Source organism: Ictidomys tridecemlineatus, chromosome 8 (genome assembly GCF_052094955.1).
Source record: "Ictidomys tridecemlineatus isolate mIctTri1 chromosome 8, mIctTri1.hap1, whole genome shotgun sequence".
Lineage (NCBI taxonomy): Eukaryota > Metazoa > Chordata > Mammalia > Rodentia > Sciuridae > Ictidomys > Ictidomys tridecemlineatus.
This window is the reverse complement of record NC_135484.1, coordinates 46,634,099-46,649,813: the sequence shown is the minus strand read 5'-3', so window position 1 is coordinate 46,649,813 and position 15,715 is coordinate 46,634,099. Positions and strand designations below refer to the sequence as shown.

The following is a 15,715-nucleotide window of genomic DNA, read 5'->3' as shown; positions in this document are numbered from 1 at the left end:
AAACCCAATATATATAAAAAAAAAAAGTTATAATTCCAGAGCTATAAAAAAAAAAAAACAGCACCCAACAGTGACTTCCCTGTAAGGGACACAAATGTTTTCTTCTTGGAGAATCCATAGTCTAATGAATTCCTAGTCTAGGAATACTTTTTTTAACAAAATAGTTATCTGACACAGTTTGGCTATATCCCATTCCCTGAGTTCTTCATAATAACAAACATTTCTGTACCAGGAGACAATAAAGTTCTCTGTTTTGAATGAGATAGGTGCAAAATAAACCTCTTACTCCTCTTTTTATTTCCCCCTGTAGAAACTGGTATCTTTAGGCCCAGTGCAGTGGTACACACCTACAATCCCAGTGGCTCCGGAGGCAGGAGGATCATGGGTTTAAAGCCAGCCTCAGCATCAGGGAGACACTAAGCAACTCAGTGAGACCCTGTCTCTAAATAAAATACAAAAATAAGGCTAGGGATATGGTTCAGTGGTTGAGTGCCCCTAGTTCAATCCCCAGTATTTAAAAAAAAAAAAAAGCTGATATCTTTAGACTTGGTTATCTCATTCATATTTAAATATCCAGAAGCCATTTTTATAACTGTTATAAAAATTTTGTACTTAGCCAGATATGTTACAGTGGTGATTGGTTTATAAGGTAACATTTTTAACCTATCATAATTCTACCAGTAATTCAGGTAAGTATATTGTTATACTTTCACATTCATCCTGTGAGAGAAGAAATGAAGTCTGGTATTATCATCTCCAACTTAAGAATCTGAAGTTCAGAAATTACTTAGACTTCTATTTCTCACTTGGGCTAAAACAACTAGAAAAGCTGGACAAAATATAAATATCAGAGTAAAGTCAGTGGAGAGGTAAAGAGGCAACCAACACTTGATGGCACAGAATTCCTGGGAAAGAAAGTATATTTCTTACATTTTAGAACTATATAAAAAGGGGGAAAAAAAGATGGTTGGCTCAGCTCTTGGCCTGTGTCATTTGGTAGTTTATCAGAAATTCAGAACCTCAGAGTACAATTTTAGAAACAGATTTATGAATTTACTTTTCAATGCAATTTCATTTATTTTTTAATTAATTTATTTATTTTTAAATTTTAGTTGTTTTATTATATTTTACTTTGAACCAGGGATTTAACCCAGGGGTGCTTTACCCAGCCCTTCCTTTTTTATTTGTTTTTTTTTCAGTTGGTTTTTTTTTTTTGAGACGGGGTTTCGGTAAGTTGCTTAGGACTTCAATAAGTTGCTCATTCAGATAAGCATTTCTATTTATTGTGTAGAGTACTAAAATTGAACTCAATAGTTAGATCAAACTTGTGATCCTTTTGCCTAAACCTCCCAAGCTGCTGGGATTACAGGCCTGCACCACTGCATACCACTCAATGCAATTTTAAATGCCTGGTTAAAAATGTATTCCAGCTACGGCTGGAGATGTAGCCCAGTGATAACAGCACTTGCCTAGCATGTACAAGGCCCCGAGTTCAATCTTCAGAACCACCAGACAGACAGACAAAACTCCTCTGGCAAACAGAATAGGGAGGACCTATGACATTTACTAATGTCGAATGTTTTTCTGTTTGTAGTAATCCTAGCTCTCTTTAACATCAGGAAGGCAGTGTTTCTTCTTATTCTCTAGCACTAGTTTTCATTTCATAGATTGACTGAGTTTTGATGGTTTTCAGTGGCATCTAAAATAAAGTATAATTTCAAAATATTTAGTACTTTGGTTCTACTTGTAAAATTTGTGAAATAAGGATTATTGTCATATATATATATATATATACACACACACAAATATATATATATATACACACACACACATGACAATATATATTTTTTTTTCCCTTGGTAGTGCGGGTTGAACCCAGGCACACTTCACCACTGAGCCACATTCCCAGCCCTTTTAATATTTAATTTAGAGTCAGGGTCTCACTAAGTTGCTAAGGGTGGCTTTGAACTCACAATCCTCCTGCCTCAGCTTCCTGAGCCTCTGGGATTATAAGCGTATGCCACTGCACTGGGCTACTGTCATATATTTGGGTGTGGAATGAGTATCATAATGTGATATGTGCTGATATGCTTCACTTGAAATATTTCTTTTTAATGGTCCCTTTGAGAAGTTGGGGGTTAGGGGTAGTATCTGAGGATTGTTTTAAACTTTTGAGACATAGATGAGGATATCATATTTTCTAACATCAAGCATATATTATATGGTATCTATCTTAATTTCCCTCCAGGTCCTGTGTATGTGCAATGCTTATCACATAGAGAAAGTTACCATATTATGTATATTAGAATTCTTATTTTGCTGAACATTCAAAGATTATTCTTAGTGACCCTCTTACTATTCCCTGAGGCTGTGAAGATTATTAGTTCAGATTTACCATTTATGAGATTTGCTGAATAAGACCTGGGAGATTTAATTCTTTTTTTTTAAATTCAGATGAGCATACCTATTTATTGTGTAGAGTACTAAAAGTGAACTCACTAGTTATTAGAGCTCTGAGAATGATTTGCAGTATGGCTAAATGTGATTTGACTTAAGTATTAAGGAAAGACATTCACACTCATCCTAGTGACACCTGTCCATATGGTAAAAGAAACATTAAAATTATGAAACTCTAAAAAATAAAACTGAATGTCTCTTTTTTATTTATTTGTATTTTTGAAAGGTGGTTAGAGACCTGCAGAATAATCAAATTGTTTTTTGTTTTTTTCTCCCTCTTAGAATTACCTCTGGACTACAAATTTACAAGGTTCTCTTCAAACAGTTCAAAAACAGCTGGCTACTATCCATTGGTCAATTATACCAATGGTCTTATTGAATGATGAGATTTGTACAACAAGATAAATTATCTCTACTAAAAAATGAAGAACCACATATGCAGCAAATGTACTGTAAAAAAATATTAATTTTCAAAGAAATACTGTAAAATGCTTTATAGGAACAAATTTTTAATGAAAATTGACCAAGAAATTGATATTTGTCCATAGATGTGCTTTTTATATAAGTCATTTTGATGCTTAACAACTCTTGGAATATTAAAATCCCAGTATCCTAGAACTAAAAAGAACATTATTAGTATTTTCTATACCAATAGCTTTGAAATTATAATTCAGCTGGGGAGACCCACAGAGTTTATACATATGCTTAGTCTGGTGGTTCTCAAGTGTGTGTCCAGGGATGCATAGCAGCATCACCTAGAACTTGATTATTCCAATTTGAAGGCCCTACCCCCAAACCTACGGAGTCAGAAACTGTGGGAGGTAGGCCCACCAGTGTGTTTTCTTAACAAGCCTTTCAGGTGATTTTGATTGACACTAGTTTGAGAACCAATGACCATTTACTCCAGAGTTTAGTTTAATTTGTCTGGGTAAATACCTGCGCATTGATATCGTTTATAATGTCTTTATTAGTAAGTACAACAGAACTGCGAATAACCAGTCTATACCAATTCCTTCAATTTAGAGCCAAGAACATTGAGCCCAGTGACATTAAATGATTTTCCCAAACTATTAGGTTTGATAACTATTCCTGGTTTTTTCCAAAATAAGAAAATACATACATGATTTCTTCTGATATCACACAATCATCATGGGACAGAGATGGTACTAGAAGCCAATCCCAACCTTCATTGTTACCCACTGTTTCCCCCTAATAATATTAAGGAATGTTTAATTCATTATCAATAACTTTAAGACATGTTTCTCAATAGGATTAAAAATTGATTCTAGGGTACAAAACAATCTTCAGTAACACGGTGGATTCTGGCCTTTCAAAATTCAAAAATACCAAGAAAATTCATTTTTATTCCTTGGCATTGGATTTTCTTATTAGGGAGCAGTATATAGTTATTAAATTTGAGTTAAATGTAGTTTTTTTCTTTGGGAGGGAGGGTGATGAAGAAAATGTTGAGAAACACTATTTTAAGGGGTTTATAGGTTTATTACAATCCAGGATGTTGTGCTTAGTCATATTAGTAGCTATTTGTTATAAGACATTTAGGTTTATTACAATCCAGGATATGTTGTGCATAGTCATTAGTAGCTATTTGTTATAAGACATTTGGAGCCAGATAATGTTTATAGTAAATTCCTAACTACTTTTTATGCTATAATTTCACTATTCATCATGGACAGGACCGGAAAACAATACTGGTCATTATTATTATTTTACTTGTATTATAGCAGAGAACTTAGCATGGACACATGCAGTGAAAAGATAAATATTTTGTTAAAATTTGTAAATATTTGAGAAATCTCAAATACACTGTGGGAATGATTATCTCAGGGTAAGAAACTTTATTTTTTTTCCCCCTCAAAGTCAGTAGCTTTGTTTGATATCTACCAATAAGTATATGGTGATGTATTTGAAATTGTTATCTAGAATGTCATTGAAATATATTACAATGTGCATATACAATCAAGCTTAGGGCTAAATGAAGATGTGAACTCGTGTATGCTATAGAGATCTGATTTTTTAATAAAGCTATTTTTCCTTATGCATGTTTATTCTGTAAATGGCAAAGAATACATCTTTAAATGCTTATGAACTGCTATTAATAAGAAAAATGAGAGCCCCCTAAAAAATAAACTGTACTTTCCTGACCACTGAAGAGTGGCAGGGACTGGGCGTTCTAAGTTTCCCTCTACCTTTTTAGCATGTCAGTGATGACTCTAATGGATGTTTGTTACACTGTATTAGGCTTTTAACATTTTTCTTTCATTGTCATAAAAAGTGCCAGTGTTTCTAATGGAGTATGAAGAGTAAATATCATCCAAAAGTGACACCATAAAAAGTAAAAAGAATATTGGAAAAGTTTTTTTATCCTTTAATAAAATTATATGAAATAAGGAAGGAAATTTTTCCCAATACAATCAGTGCAGGTTTTGGTGGCAATGGAAGCACCTACATTGGTTTTTATCACTGAACATATTGTTTCCAGTGGAAAACTATTATGTACCATCCTTGTTTACCACATTTATGTTAACTACGCCCTCCTTGGTATAATTCCCAAAGAGCTTAATGTAGCTTTGGAAGAATTAATGACTTTGGATTTTGTGAGTAGCACTTAAATTTTTTTCATACAGTGTGTACTATGTCAAAAAGATAACAGTGTGTGGTATATCAAAAAGAATATCCTAAATATGACTGAAATATATTGAGAAACACATGAAAGCAGATATTACACTTCAGTTACTAGTAATGATATAGTGTGCTGTCCAGCCAGGGCTCGTAAAGGTTTAGAGAATAAATACTTCTGCATCCTGTGTAACAGGGAGGGTTATAGATGCTGCAAGGTCTGTGAAAATTAATAACCAGGTATACTTAGGCATATAAGCAAAAAGTTGACATAAACGGCCCAAAATTTGAGTTAGAAACTTAATTAAATATATAATCAGGGTTTGCTGCCTTTTTTTTTTTAATTTTTAGAACTTATTTTGTTTCTTTCTTTATGTGGTGCTAAAGATCGAACCCAGTGCTTCACATGTGCTACACAAACTCTCTACCACTGAGCCAGAACCCCAGCCTGGGTTGCTGCTTCTTGATTCAGTTCTTAAACTTAAGTTCCACTTGCTGAGGTGTAATTTTTTCTAGGCCTGGAGGTTTTAAGAGAGCTATATTTCTTTTGCGAATTCAACCATCTTTTCCATTCCTGTGCTGGACATAATTAGAAAACGTCATTTTTCTTGCCCTTGGTTGATTATCAGCTTTAGCTTTACCAATAGTGTCATTCTTCTACAGGCTAGTGCCACTCATTTGTTACAGATTAATGTGGTTGCTGTTTAGTTTATTATAACTAGTCATTAAATTAGACTCGGGCATCATATAGGTTTCACTTACCAGTTTGGTTAACTCTAGAAGCCCAGTTCCATTTCTTAACATCGTCTTCGTCGTCTTATTCCTTCTGTAGACCTCCAAACCAGTTAAGAGATTCTCTCATCCTCTGGTCATCAAAGAAGTATTATTATTTTCATCTGCTTAAGCCATATTGCCCTGTGAGAAGTTAGTGACACCCTTCATAATTTCCCTGTGACCATTTGATAACTTTAATGGTTTCCCAACCTTTTATTAAACTAGACAACAAACAACTTTTTATTTATTTTTATTGATGACAACAAGAAATATAACAGTGACATTTTACTTTTCTTTCAAGCACAGAGAAGACAAAAGTACTAATAATCCTTATTTAGTTTGACAGCAGTTCTGCTAGTAGTTATACTGGTTAGGAACATAAGGTCAAGTACATTATTATTAGGGCAAGAAATATCAAGTAAGACAACAGTTATGCTTTTTGAGATTACTTTCACAAGACAGCAACAATCTTCAAAATCTTCAGATTCTTCAAAGATCACATTATTCAAATTATATGTCTAAGAATAGAACTATATAGAAGAGAGACCATAACAAGCTAATCTATTAATGAATATTCACAGACATCTTCATACTGCACAGGACACAAATTTTGATATTTTTGCACATGTCCTCAATTACAAGCAAAAAAGCAGGCCTGTAAACATCAATTTTGCCAATAGGCTGAAATGGAGAAAGGAATTAATAGGATGTTATTCAAACACAGTGAGATAAGGAACATATACCATTAATCTCCCACATATATAAAGGTTACTCCTAAAATTATAGAGAGAAAACACCCAGACTTGTATTTTTGTTTACAAAAATCTATTGGTGAATTTAAGGAGTTAGGAAAAATTGGAGGAAAGCCCTTCTCCAAGCATCCTAATTAAACCCCAAATGCTTTGATTCTCTCACCTCTACCCTAGAACTGCCTCAGGCCTCGCCTTCCACCCCTGATCCTGCAGGGATCTTTACTGTGGGCCTTGAGAAACTCACAATACATCAGGCTTATTTCTGCTTCTGGGCCTTTAGTTAGTTTCCCAGCCTAGAGCACCCTCTCCACTGATTGTATCAGACCTCCTTAGCCCTCAGGAGCTTAGGGAAAGGACTTCAAAACAAAGGAAACGGGTGAAGGCCAATGGTCTTCACCAGCACCATATACCCCCACAACTGAGACAGCCCTACAGTATCACTGTGCTGGAACTTGTCCTGGAAACACAGACTCCACCTTATTCCCACAATGCGGACTGCAGCCTACTCCCTCATTTGGAAGGACAAAGCAGGGAAAGAAATGCTGAAACTAAGAAGTGAGGACTCAGAGGACCAGGCAGTAGAATGGAGCCTATGGAATATCACAGCATTAGAGGCAGAGTGACTCGCAAAATGCTATTTTCAAATCATTTCTTAAACAGTCCAAGTCCCCCCAAATTGTCATCTTTTGAAAAGTGAAGTAAAGCAAATTCTAGTTGCTTGGCACACAACCTGTACAGGGTCTGCCTTCAACACATCACTGAGGCCCTTTTCTCTCCTTCCAGCTTCTCAAAGCTCAAGAAATTCACAGAATTAGGCAGGATAGGAGAAAAAGGGTGGGGATACCACGATTAGAAAACACAATGCCCAAATAAGCAGTTACCCTACAGGTCCCTATGTGACCTTGCTAAAAGTGAGGTGAAGAAATAAGGGCAGAGATCTGAAGTCTAATTTATAAATCTCTTTCTGGAAACACCCAAAAACCTATTTTGCCAGTTTGTTTTCTGTCTCTCAGCAGTAACTGCTCCAGAGAGGGAAGGAGGAGAAAAAGACAGGGGAAGAATGAGAGGCATAACAAGACCTACATTCCAGAAAAACCTCTTAGTGCCCTCACCCTGGCAACTCCATCATGTCCAGAGGAGGATGGAAGGGGCAAAAAGGGGTAGCCAAACAAAGTCACCTGTATTAAGGGTGGTTTGTTGGCTAGGTCCCTGAAAGGCTACAAAAAGGGACCATTCCACCTTGCTTTGGGCACTGCATTATCACTACTCAACTTGCCTTACAAGTAATTGGGTTTATGGGTAATCACAGTGGATATGGGGGTTCCTGTGTGTTGCTTAGGGGCTTAGGTCCATAGATAGTTCTGTCGAGGCAGTGGTGGCCTGTGCAGAGCTCCACCAGCAGGGAGGAAGTAGTGTTGGTGGGCTACAGCACAGGCCTTCATACTCACCAGTAGCCGATTGCGATGCATAATAACCAAAAGTACAAAAAGCCCATTCTTGTTGGGCTACTTCATTTGTGTCTAGCAGTTACCCACGAGCCACCTGCTTGTTCCACCAGAAGACTAGATGGAGAAGGCCCAGAAAGCAGCTGGCATCCAGTAAGTGGTAGCCCAGAATGTCCAGTTTGGGTTGATGGCCGAGTTGGGATTTCAGTTTGATCTTGCAGGGGTGAAACTCAAGAACACATAGTACATGGATATTAGAAGCACAACAAGCATAAAGTGTAGTTAGTTATTTGTAAAGAAGTGTCAAGCTTCCTTATGGTAGAGAACGACTAAAAGACCTGGGAGAAGACCATAGTCACAGACAGGACCAAAGCCATGCAAAGAAGGCAGTACGTATCTACAACATCACGAGTGTAGCATAGAAGCAGTAGAAGGCCATGCACTTGGAATATGTTCACACAATGCAGAACAGCTTGAAGGGCCAGAAGAAGAATAGCATAGGTATGTAAGGGGCCATCTTGAAATTGACTGTTGAAACCTTAGAACGGAAGGAAAAACTAATTCAGTACAATGAAAAAGCAGACAGAAGGCTGCATGCTGCTGGCCAAGAATAGACGATGGTAAGGAGACTTGTGCAGGAGCTTCTCAAGGGCAGAAATTAGCCAGACTGGAACCTGAAGGACCTGGGGCTCTCCACAGGCTGTCGTGGTGGACCTCGAATTCCTCTTCGGGGACCTTCTCCCATCAGGTAGTATTGTAGGGGATTGGACCACAGTTCCCCTTTGATAATCTCAGCAATTCTATCAAATTCTAGAAGGCTGTGGTCTGAGAACCAGTTGAAGAAACTCGGGATGGTGTTCCCTTCCCGGTTCCTATGGATATGGGCCTGGGGGTCTTGGCCCCGGTGCCAGCGGATTGGAGTGGAAAGAGACACCACTCGGCCGGAGGATCTGCGCTCATACTCCTTGACTAGCCCCTCATTTCGGAAGTATGGGTTGCTCTGAAAGATGAACTTGAATTTGCAACCTGCCCTGGGGTGTTTAAGTTCCTCCACCTCCAAATTGATCATGTACCTCATTATATCTTCGTCTTGACCACTGATCATAGGTGACAGCTGAGGGTGGTTCCGAAAAGCGGTGACCCAGAAACCTGGAATATTTTGGATAATGAAACTCCTGCGCTGCATATGGAGCCTTCTCATTCGGCCAAATTTGCGCTCCAGCTGGAGGAAGGCCCTGTCGGCCTGGGCATTTACGTTTGACAGCTCTTGATCGATGGCCTCCAGCGAGTCCATGCAATTATTGATTTTCGGGGCCCTAGGCCGGGCCTCTTCTTTCCCTCCACCAGCTGCCTTTTTTTCCTTCTGTACCACCTTCTTTTCCTCCATCACCGCCTCTGCTACTCCCTCTTTTTCTGCTGCTGCCGCGATGGCGCACTTCTTAATCGTCACTTCCTTGGCTTTCGCCCCAGGTTTCACCTGAGACCCCCAGGCCCCTGCGCCACAGCCTTCCAGAGCCTTCTGCCCCGCAGGGCTACGCGGCTCTCCAAGCTGACAGCCATTTTTCTGGCTCTTGTCGGCTCCGACAGAGACCGAGGCTGCTTCCGAGCCCTTCGAAGGAGGCACAGCATCCTCGACTCCCCCTCCGGTGGCTGCAAGGCTAAGGCTCCCCGCAACTCGAACGCAGAGTGCGGGGCTACAGTCCACGGCATCCCGGGGTGCACCTCCCTCCGCAGTGGCCTCCAAATTGCCCTCACCTGTGCCCGCCATCTCCTGTGCCGCCTCGGCTTCCTCGCGGAGCCCCTCGCACTGATTTAGGGGCAGATCTCCTGGGGCCTGGTCCGGAGGGGCGGTTTCGGCGAGAGAGAGCTTGTCGCCCACCTCCTGACCGCTCATTGTGGTGGAAGTCAGACCTGCAAAAGGGCGTTCCTTGTCCTCTGCAGAAGCTGCGCTCCGCCGCAGTCAGCTCCTTAGCACCACCCCTTTTCCTTGGGGCGGGCGCTGCCATGGCAACCGGTGACGTCATTAACCATCACGCGAGAACTCACTGCCCGGATGATTATGCTTATCAATCAAACATATTCCTTTGTCTGCTTGTTACAAAATGTTATGAATTTAATCAGTCTGGAAAAGAAATTTGACGTACATAAATGGATGCAAACCAAACTCAAGCATGTACGAATTTTGTTGATATGGTCATCTAGGTCTCTGAATGAATTTCTAAGGTACCTACCTTCAAGTATTTACTTAAAATGTAAGAACGGTTAGTTACTGTGTATTCAGACTCATAGGGAGTGAATAGGAAAGGGGATTCATCAAATCAAAGGCCTTCCTTTAAGGTACAAATTTGTGGCTATTAGTAAAGAATTGAGATGAACAGATTTTGATTTTTAAAGAGAAGGGAAATGTTGCTAGGCTGTGATTTTTTAGAAGCAGCTGAAAGGGAGACATCTTTCATCCTAACAAGACATCATAAAGGATTACTTCATTTCCATACAGATTTTATAGTTTTTATAGTTTGGCTATTGTCAATGAAACAAATGGACAGTATTTCCTTTGCACTTAACAGGAGTAGCAAAGTATTTCCCCCTTTACTTAGAGGTGACTATACACAGGACTTGCACAAATTATAAATACTATGTCAGTGGATTTTAACTTCTAAAATGATGTGTATTATGCTTTTCTCCAGGTTATAATCTCAAAGTCGTTTCTGCTTCATAATGCCTGTGGGCATGAAGCCCACATGTATCTGCCCAAATTGGCTGTTGTAATTCACTGCAGCACAGAAGCAACTGTCAGCTATTTGCAGGCACCTAATCTACTGTCTTTTTAAAATATTTGTTTTAAAAGTAAGAAAAGTTAAGGTCTGGTATAGGGATACCACCTGCTTCACTCTTCTTGCTAAGGATTGCTTTGGCTATTCTGGGTCTCTTATTTTTCCAGGTGAATTTCATGATTGCTTTTTCTATTTCTATGAGGAATGTCATTGGAATTTTGATTGGGATTGCATTAAATCTATATAGTGCTTTTGGCAGTATAGTCATTTTGACAATATTAATTCTGCCTATCCAAGAACAAGGGAAATCTTTCCATCTTCTAAGGTTTTCTTTAATTTCTTTCTTTTGCGTTCTGTAGTTTTCATTGTAGAGGACTTTCACCTCTTTCATTGATTCCCAAGTATTTATTTATTTTTTTGAGGCTATTATAAATAGGGTGGCTTTCCTAGTTTCTTTCTTGTCATTGATGTACAGAAATGCCTTTGATTTATGGGTGTTGATTTTATATCCTGTTACTTTGCTGAATTCAATTTTTAGTTCTAGAAGTTTTCTGGTGGAATTTTTTGGATCCTCTTGGTATAGAATCATGCTGTCAGCAGATAGTAATAGTTTTTTTTCTTTTCCTATCCATATCCCTTTAATTTCTTTCATCTGTCTAATCACTCTGGCTAGAGTTGTAAGAACTATGTAGTGAAAGAGGACATCCCTGTCTTGTTCCACTTTTGAAAAGGCCTTTTTGAATCTCTGTGTGTCATTCCTCATAGATAATATCTTAATGTTTTATTTTTCTTTCCCAACCATCTTAGAATAATACAAATGAAACTTTTTTTCTCTTTCAAAAAAATGACATAGGTCTTGATTTAGCATTTCTGCATGATTAATTCCTCTACTCTGCATTTTTGTTGTTTTGGTTTGCTTTCTTTGCTTACATTTTAACTGGATAAAATATGTGCAGTCTTAGGTATTCAAATCAATTGCTTTCTTTGGAGTTTTAAGATCTGGATGGCACCCTTACCTTGCTTTTTTTCCCCACCAGCAAAATAGAGATAATAAAATTAGCTGTCTGTGGTTAAAAAAAAAAGTAAGAAAAGTTAGTTATTATCTATCCAAGTCAGCTGAGAATTCATTTGGTACCACTATTGTCTATTAGTTTGTTTGAATGTGAGAACACTGGTGTTAATCTTTAGAAAAGGTAAGACCAAAGGGAAACTTAAATTTTGCATATTTATATTAAGATCTTAAATTTATATTAGACAAACAATGACAGCTCTTTGCAACAGAAATTTCTTCTTGAGCAATCCAGAATATGATCATATTCAAATGAGGACTCAGAATCTAGAGGAAAAGAATTTAAAGAAAAACAGCATGTATTCTAAGACTTCTAGTGAGGGAAGTAGTGTAGACCTGATTCAACTAAGAATGAGGTAGTGATAGAAGGCAGACAATACAGAGAAACAGATTGTCAGGTTTTTTGTTTGTTTGTTTTATCCCTAGTCACCCTATTCAAGGACAGTGAGTCCAGATTAACCTCTTTGCTGACTGCCAGCAAATAAGTTATCCTACTTTAAAAAATATTAACAAGATTCACTCAACAGAAAGCAATTATTTTTCTCTCTCTGCAGTGCTGTTTCTCTTAATAAATTCTCATTTTTGTTTTAGTGGGGTAAAACCCATCTATTGATTTATGTTCTCTGTAAACAAGTTGACAGTGTTCTATAATTGAGTTATTCTTTGACACTGCTCTGCTTTGTTTCTTCTCCTAAAGAATCTTTGCACTGTTGAAGGAGTAACTCTTTCATTATAATCTGAGCAGGGATGCAAAAAAGCAGCAAATGCTGAAAGAACTATTATAGAACTTTATAGAACATTATAAAATTAAAACTTTCTCTTTTTGTGTATACCAATTAAAAAAAAAAGATTTCTCTTCTACTGGAAATATCCCTCCCTCTACCTTTGATTATTCCTGTCACCTGAATCATCTTCCACTCCTAATAGCCTGTTAAAAACTCAGTTCATGAGCCAGGCACAGTGAGGCATGCCTATAATCCAGACTCGGAGGCTAAGGCAGGAGGACTGTAAGTTCCCCAACCTCGGCAACTTGATGAGGCCCTCGGCAACTTAGCAAAACCCTGTCTCAAAATTAAAATTTAGAAAAATGCTGGAGATGTAGTTCAGTAGTAAAGCACCCCTGGGCTCAATCCCCAGTACCAAAAAACCAAAAAACTCAGTCCATGAAGATTGTAGTAAGCATTCTAAATGCTCTGAATTTCATAAACAAGGATTTTTATAATCCTCAAAATTTCTGTAGTTCTTATGACCTCTGCCATCTACCGTTTACTTTTTGACTTTCTTGATTATTTCATGAAAGTCATTCTCATAGAATATTTTAATAAAACCTGATGACTTAAGTAAAAATTTTTAATTTATATGAAAATTTTAAAAGGTTTTACTAAAATGCATAATATAACTCTGCTGGTAGAATTATATTTTGAGTATGGTAGATATGCATTGTAGCTATGAGTCATACTTTACAATTTCTGGCACATTAGGATATGGGACATTAGCTGGGTTTGGTGGTGCATGCCTGTAATTCTAGCTGCTTGGGAGGCTGAGGCAGGAGACCTGCAAGTTCAAAGTCAGCCTCAGCAACTTAATGAGGCCCTAAGCAACTTAGCAACACCCTAGCTCTACACAAAAAAGGCTGGAGATGTGGCTCAGTGGTTCAGTGCCCTTGAGTTCAGTCCCTGGTCCCAAAAATAAAAGATAAAAAATATCAGATATTATTATACATTATTATACAATAGAGCCTTTCCTGTTGGCAATTGGCAATAAAAATTATTTTTTCTATAAAATCATAAAGTTCTGGTATGTCTTTTTATGATTTTATAGAAAAAATAGCTATAGAAAATGCCATGAACATCTATGAAGAAATTTTCATTTGCTAGGAGATAAGAGATTTAACAGAAATCCAAACATAAATAGAATCAAATAGGAACAACTTTACTAGAGTATATAGTAAATATTAGAAATTTTTGAAATATGCCCCATTACTCTTTTTTTAAGAATTGGATGGTACCCTCATCTTGCTTATTTTCCCCACCAGCAAAATAGAGATAATAAAATTAGCTGTCTGTGGTTTAAAAAAAATGTTTAACAGTTGAACAGTTGAACAGCAAGTTTATTTTTCAGAGCACTCTAATTTCTGGTTATACATATTCATTATAACATATACTTATTTGATACTCTGTATAGCAGACAGTTTTACATACTTAAATGTATGTTGCCTCATTTAATTTTCACAATAACCCTGTGAGGTGATATTATGACCTCCACTTTGCTTCAGAAGGAAATGAAGTAAGACAAATTGATTTCATTAAAATCATACAGCAAATGGTGAAGCCACAGTCTGAACCCAGGTAATCTGATTTAGGAGCCTGTGTCCTCATTAATTATACTATTCTGTAAACCTACACAACATAAAACTTGAGAAGGCACTTTCTTAAAAATAAGACCAAATAATCATTCCTATTTAATGTTAAATCTTCCTCATCTTCCTATCCCCCTGTGTTACCAGTTCAGGCTGCTATAATAAAACACCATAGACTCAGTGACTTATTAACAACAGAAATGTATTTCTCACTATTCTAGAGGCTAGGAAGTCTAAAATCAAAGTGCCAGCAGAGGACTTGCTTCCTGACTCAAAGATGGCAGTCTTTTTGTTGTGTCCTGACATAGAGGGATCTGAGGCCTCTTTTATAATGGGACTAATCTAGTAGGTTCCTAACCTGGGGCTTCTTTTCTAAGGGCATGAATTTCCTCAAGGACCCCACCTCCAAGTCCTCCAAGTATCCTTACATTGGGGATTCAGTTTCAGTGTGAATTTGGGGGAGAATACAAACAACATTCAGTCTACAGCATCCTCACTTCCTCTATCCACAAAATTAGTGACAATTGTTAGGGAAGTAGTTACTAAAAAGAGGAAAAAGAATTTGTTATCCTCTGTTTCAATGCCTTAATAGTTTTCATCTCATAGGATTCTTTTTTAAAACAAGTATTTTATAACTCCCTTTTTCTTTCTGAAATTTAAACAGTACACCATCTGACATAACTTTTAAAAAATTAATGTAAGATCTTAGTTGTAATTTAAAGGAGAAATAAAAATAAAGTAATTTTTAGAATATCTATTTCAGTATGTAATTACTTTAGCATGCATATACTTTAAGACATGATTAAGTACTTAGATTGTTATACCTATGGAGTCACCAGTATATAAAATTACTGATGCAACCTGATATAGGTGTATTGGGCTGGAGACATAAGCAGCAATGCTTTGGGTTGTGAAATTTTCTGAAATGGTGAACAACTTTATGAGAAGTTCTGGAAAGTACAAACTTTTTCTCAAATTACATGGTACACATTTCTTCATTTCTAAAATACACCTTTTTTCATATATTGACATCTATTAAATGACTATCCATATGTAATCAATAGCATCTTACAGCTACTGTCAGCACAACAGGAGTCAAGGTGTACTGCCACTGTCTGGGCATGTGTAGGGTTGGTTGTTAAGTCTTGTTGACATGATTGGATAATGGTAGCCTCTTCACAGAACTCTCAAAAGTCATTTGAAGATAAATGAGTCTTACTTGTTCTTCTGTTAATATCTTCTGGTAAGATCAAGAAAGCACTAGATAAAAATTGCAGAATGAATACTAGTGACTTAAGAAAAAAAATCTCAGAGCACTTTTATAAGCAATAGGATATTCTAAAAAATGTCACCACCAAAATTTTTCAAGGTTCTTAGGACAATACTGTTTTGAAAAAAACATGGACACCAAGAAATTTGAGTCAAAAGTGACTAAGATCATTATTTTA

At 37.3% G+C, this 15,715-nt stretch overlaps 2 protein-coding genes across 3 annotated transcripts in view; one reads left to right on the top strand and one right to left on the bottom strand.

The window, feature by feature from the left end:
* Nt5dc1 (5'-nucleotidase domain containing 1) overlaps positions 1-4,513 on the top strand; it is a 123,858-nt gene extending 119,345 nt beyond the window's left edge. For both annotated transcript variants that reach the window (XM_078019366.1, XM_078019367.1), the window contains exon 12: positions 2,740-4,513. In XM_078019366.1, coding sequence (XP_077875492.1) covers positions 2,740-2,840 — 101 coding nt within the window. In that variant the 3' untranslated portion in view covers positions 2,841-4,513. The remainder of the gene's footprint in view (positions 1-2,739) is intronic.
* A 1,589-nt stretch (positions 4,514-6,102) lies between these two features.
* Positions 6,103-10,062, bottom strand: Tspyl4 (TSPY like 4). The gene has a single exon (XM_005340847.5). It carries the CDS (start codon positions 9,957-9,959, stop codon positions 8,724-8,726), a length of 1,236 nt encoding a protein of 411 aa, XP_005340904.1. The 5' UTR covers positions 9,960-10,062; the 3' UTR covers positions 6,103-8,723.
* Positions 10,063-15,715: the final 5,653 nt, after the last annotated feature.

Excerpts from the sequence above, each read along its gene's own strand:
- Tspyl4 (XM_005340847.5), bottom strand. The coding sequence starts at position 9,959 with ATGAGCGGTCAGGAGGTGGGCGACAAGCTCTCTCTCGCCGAAACCGCC.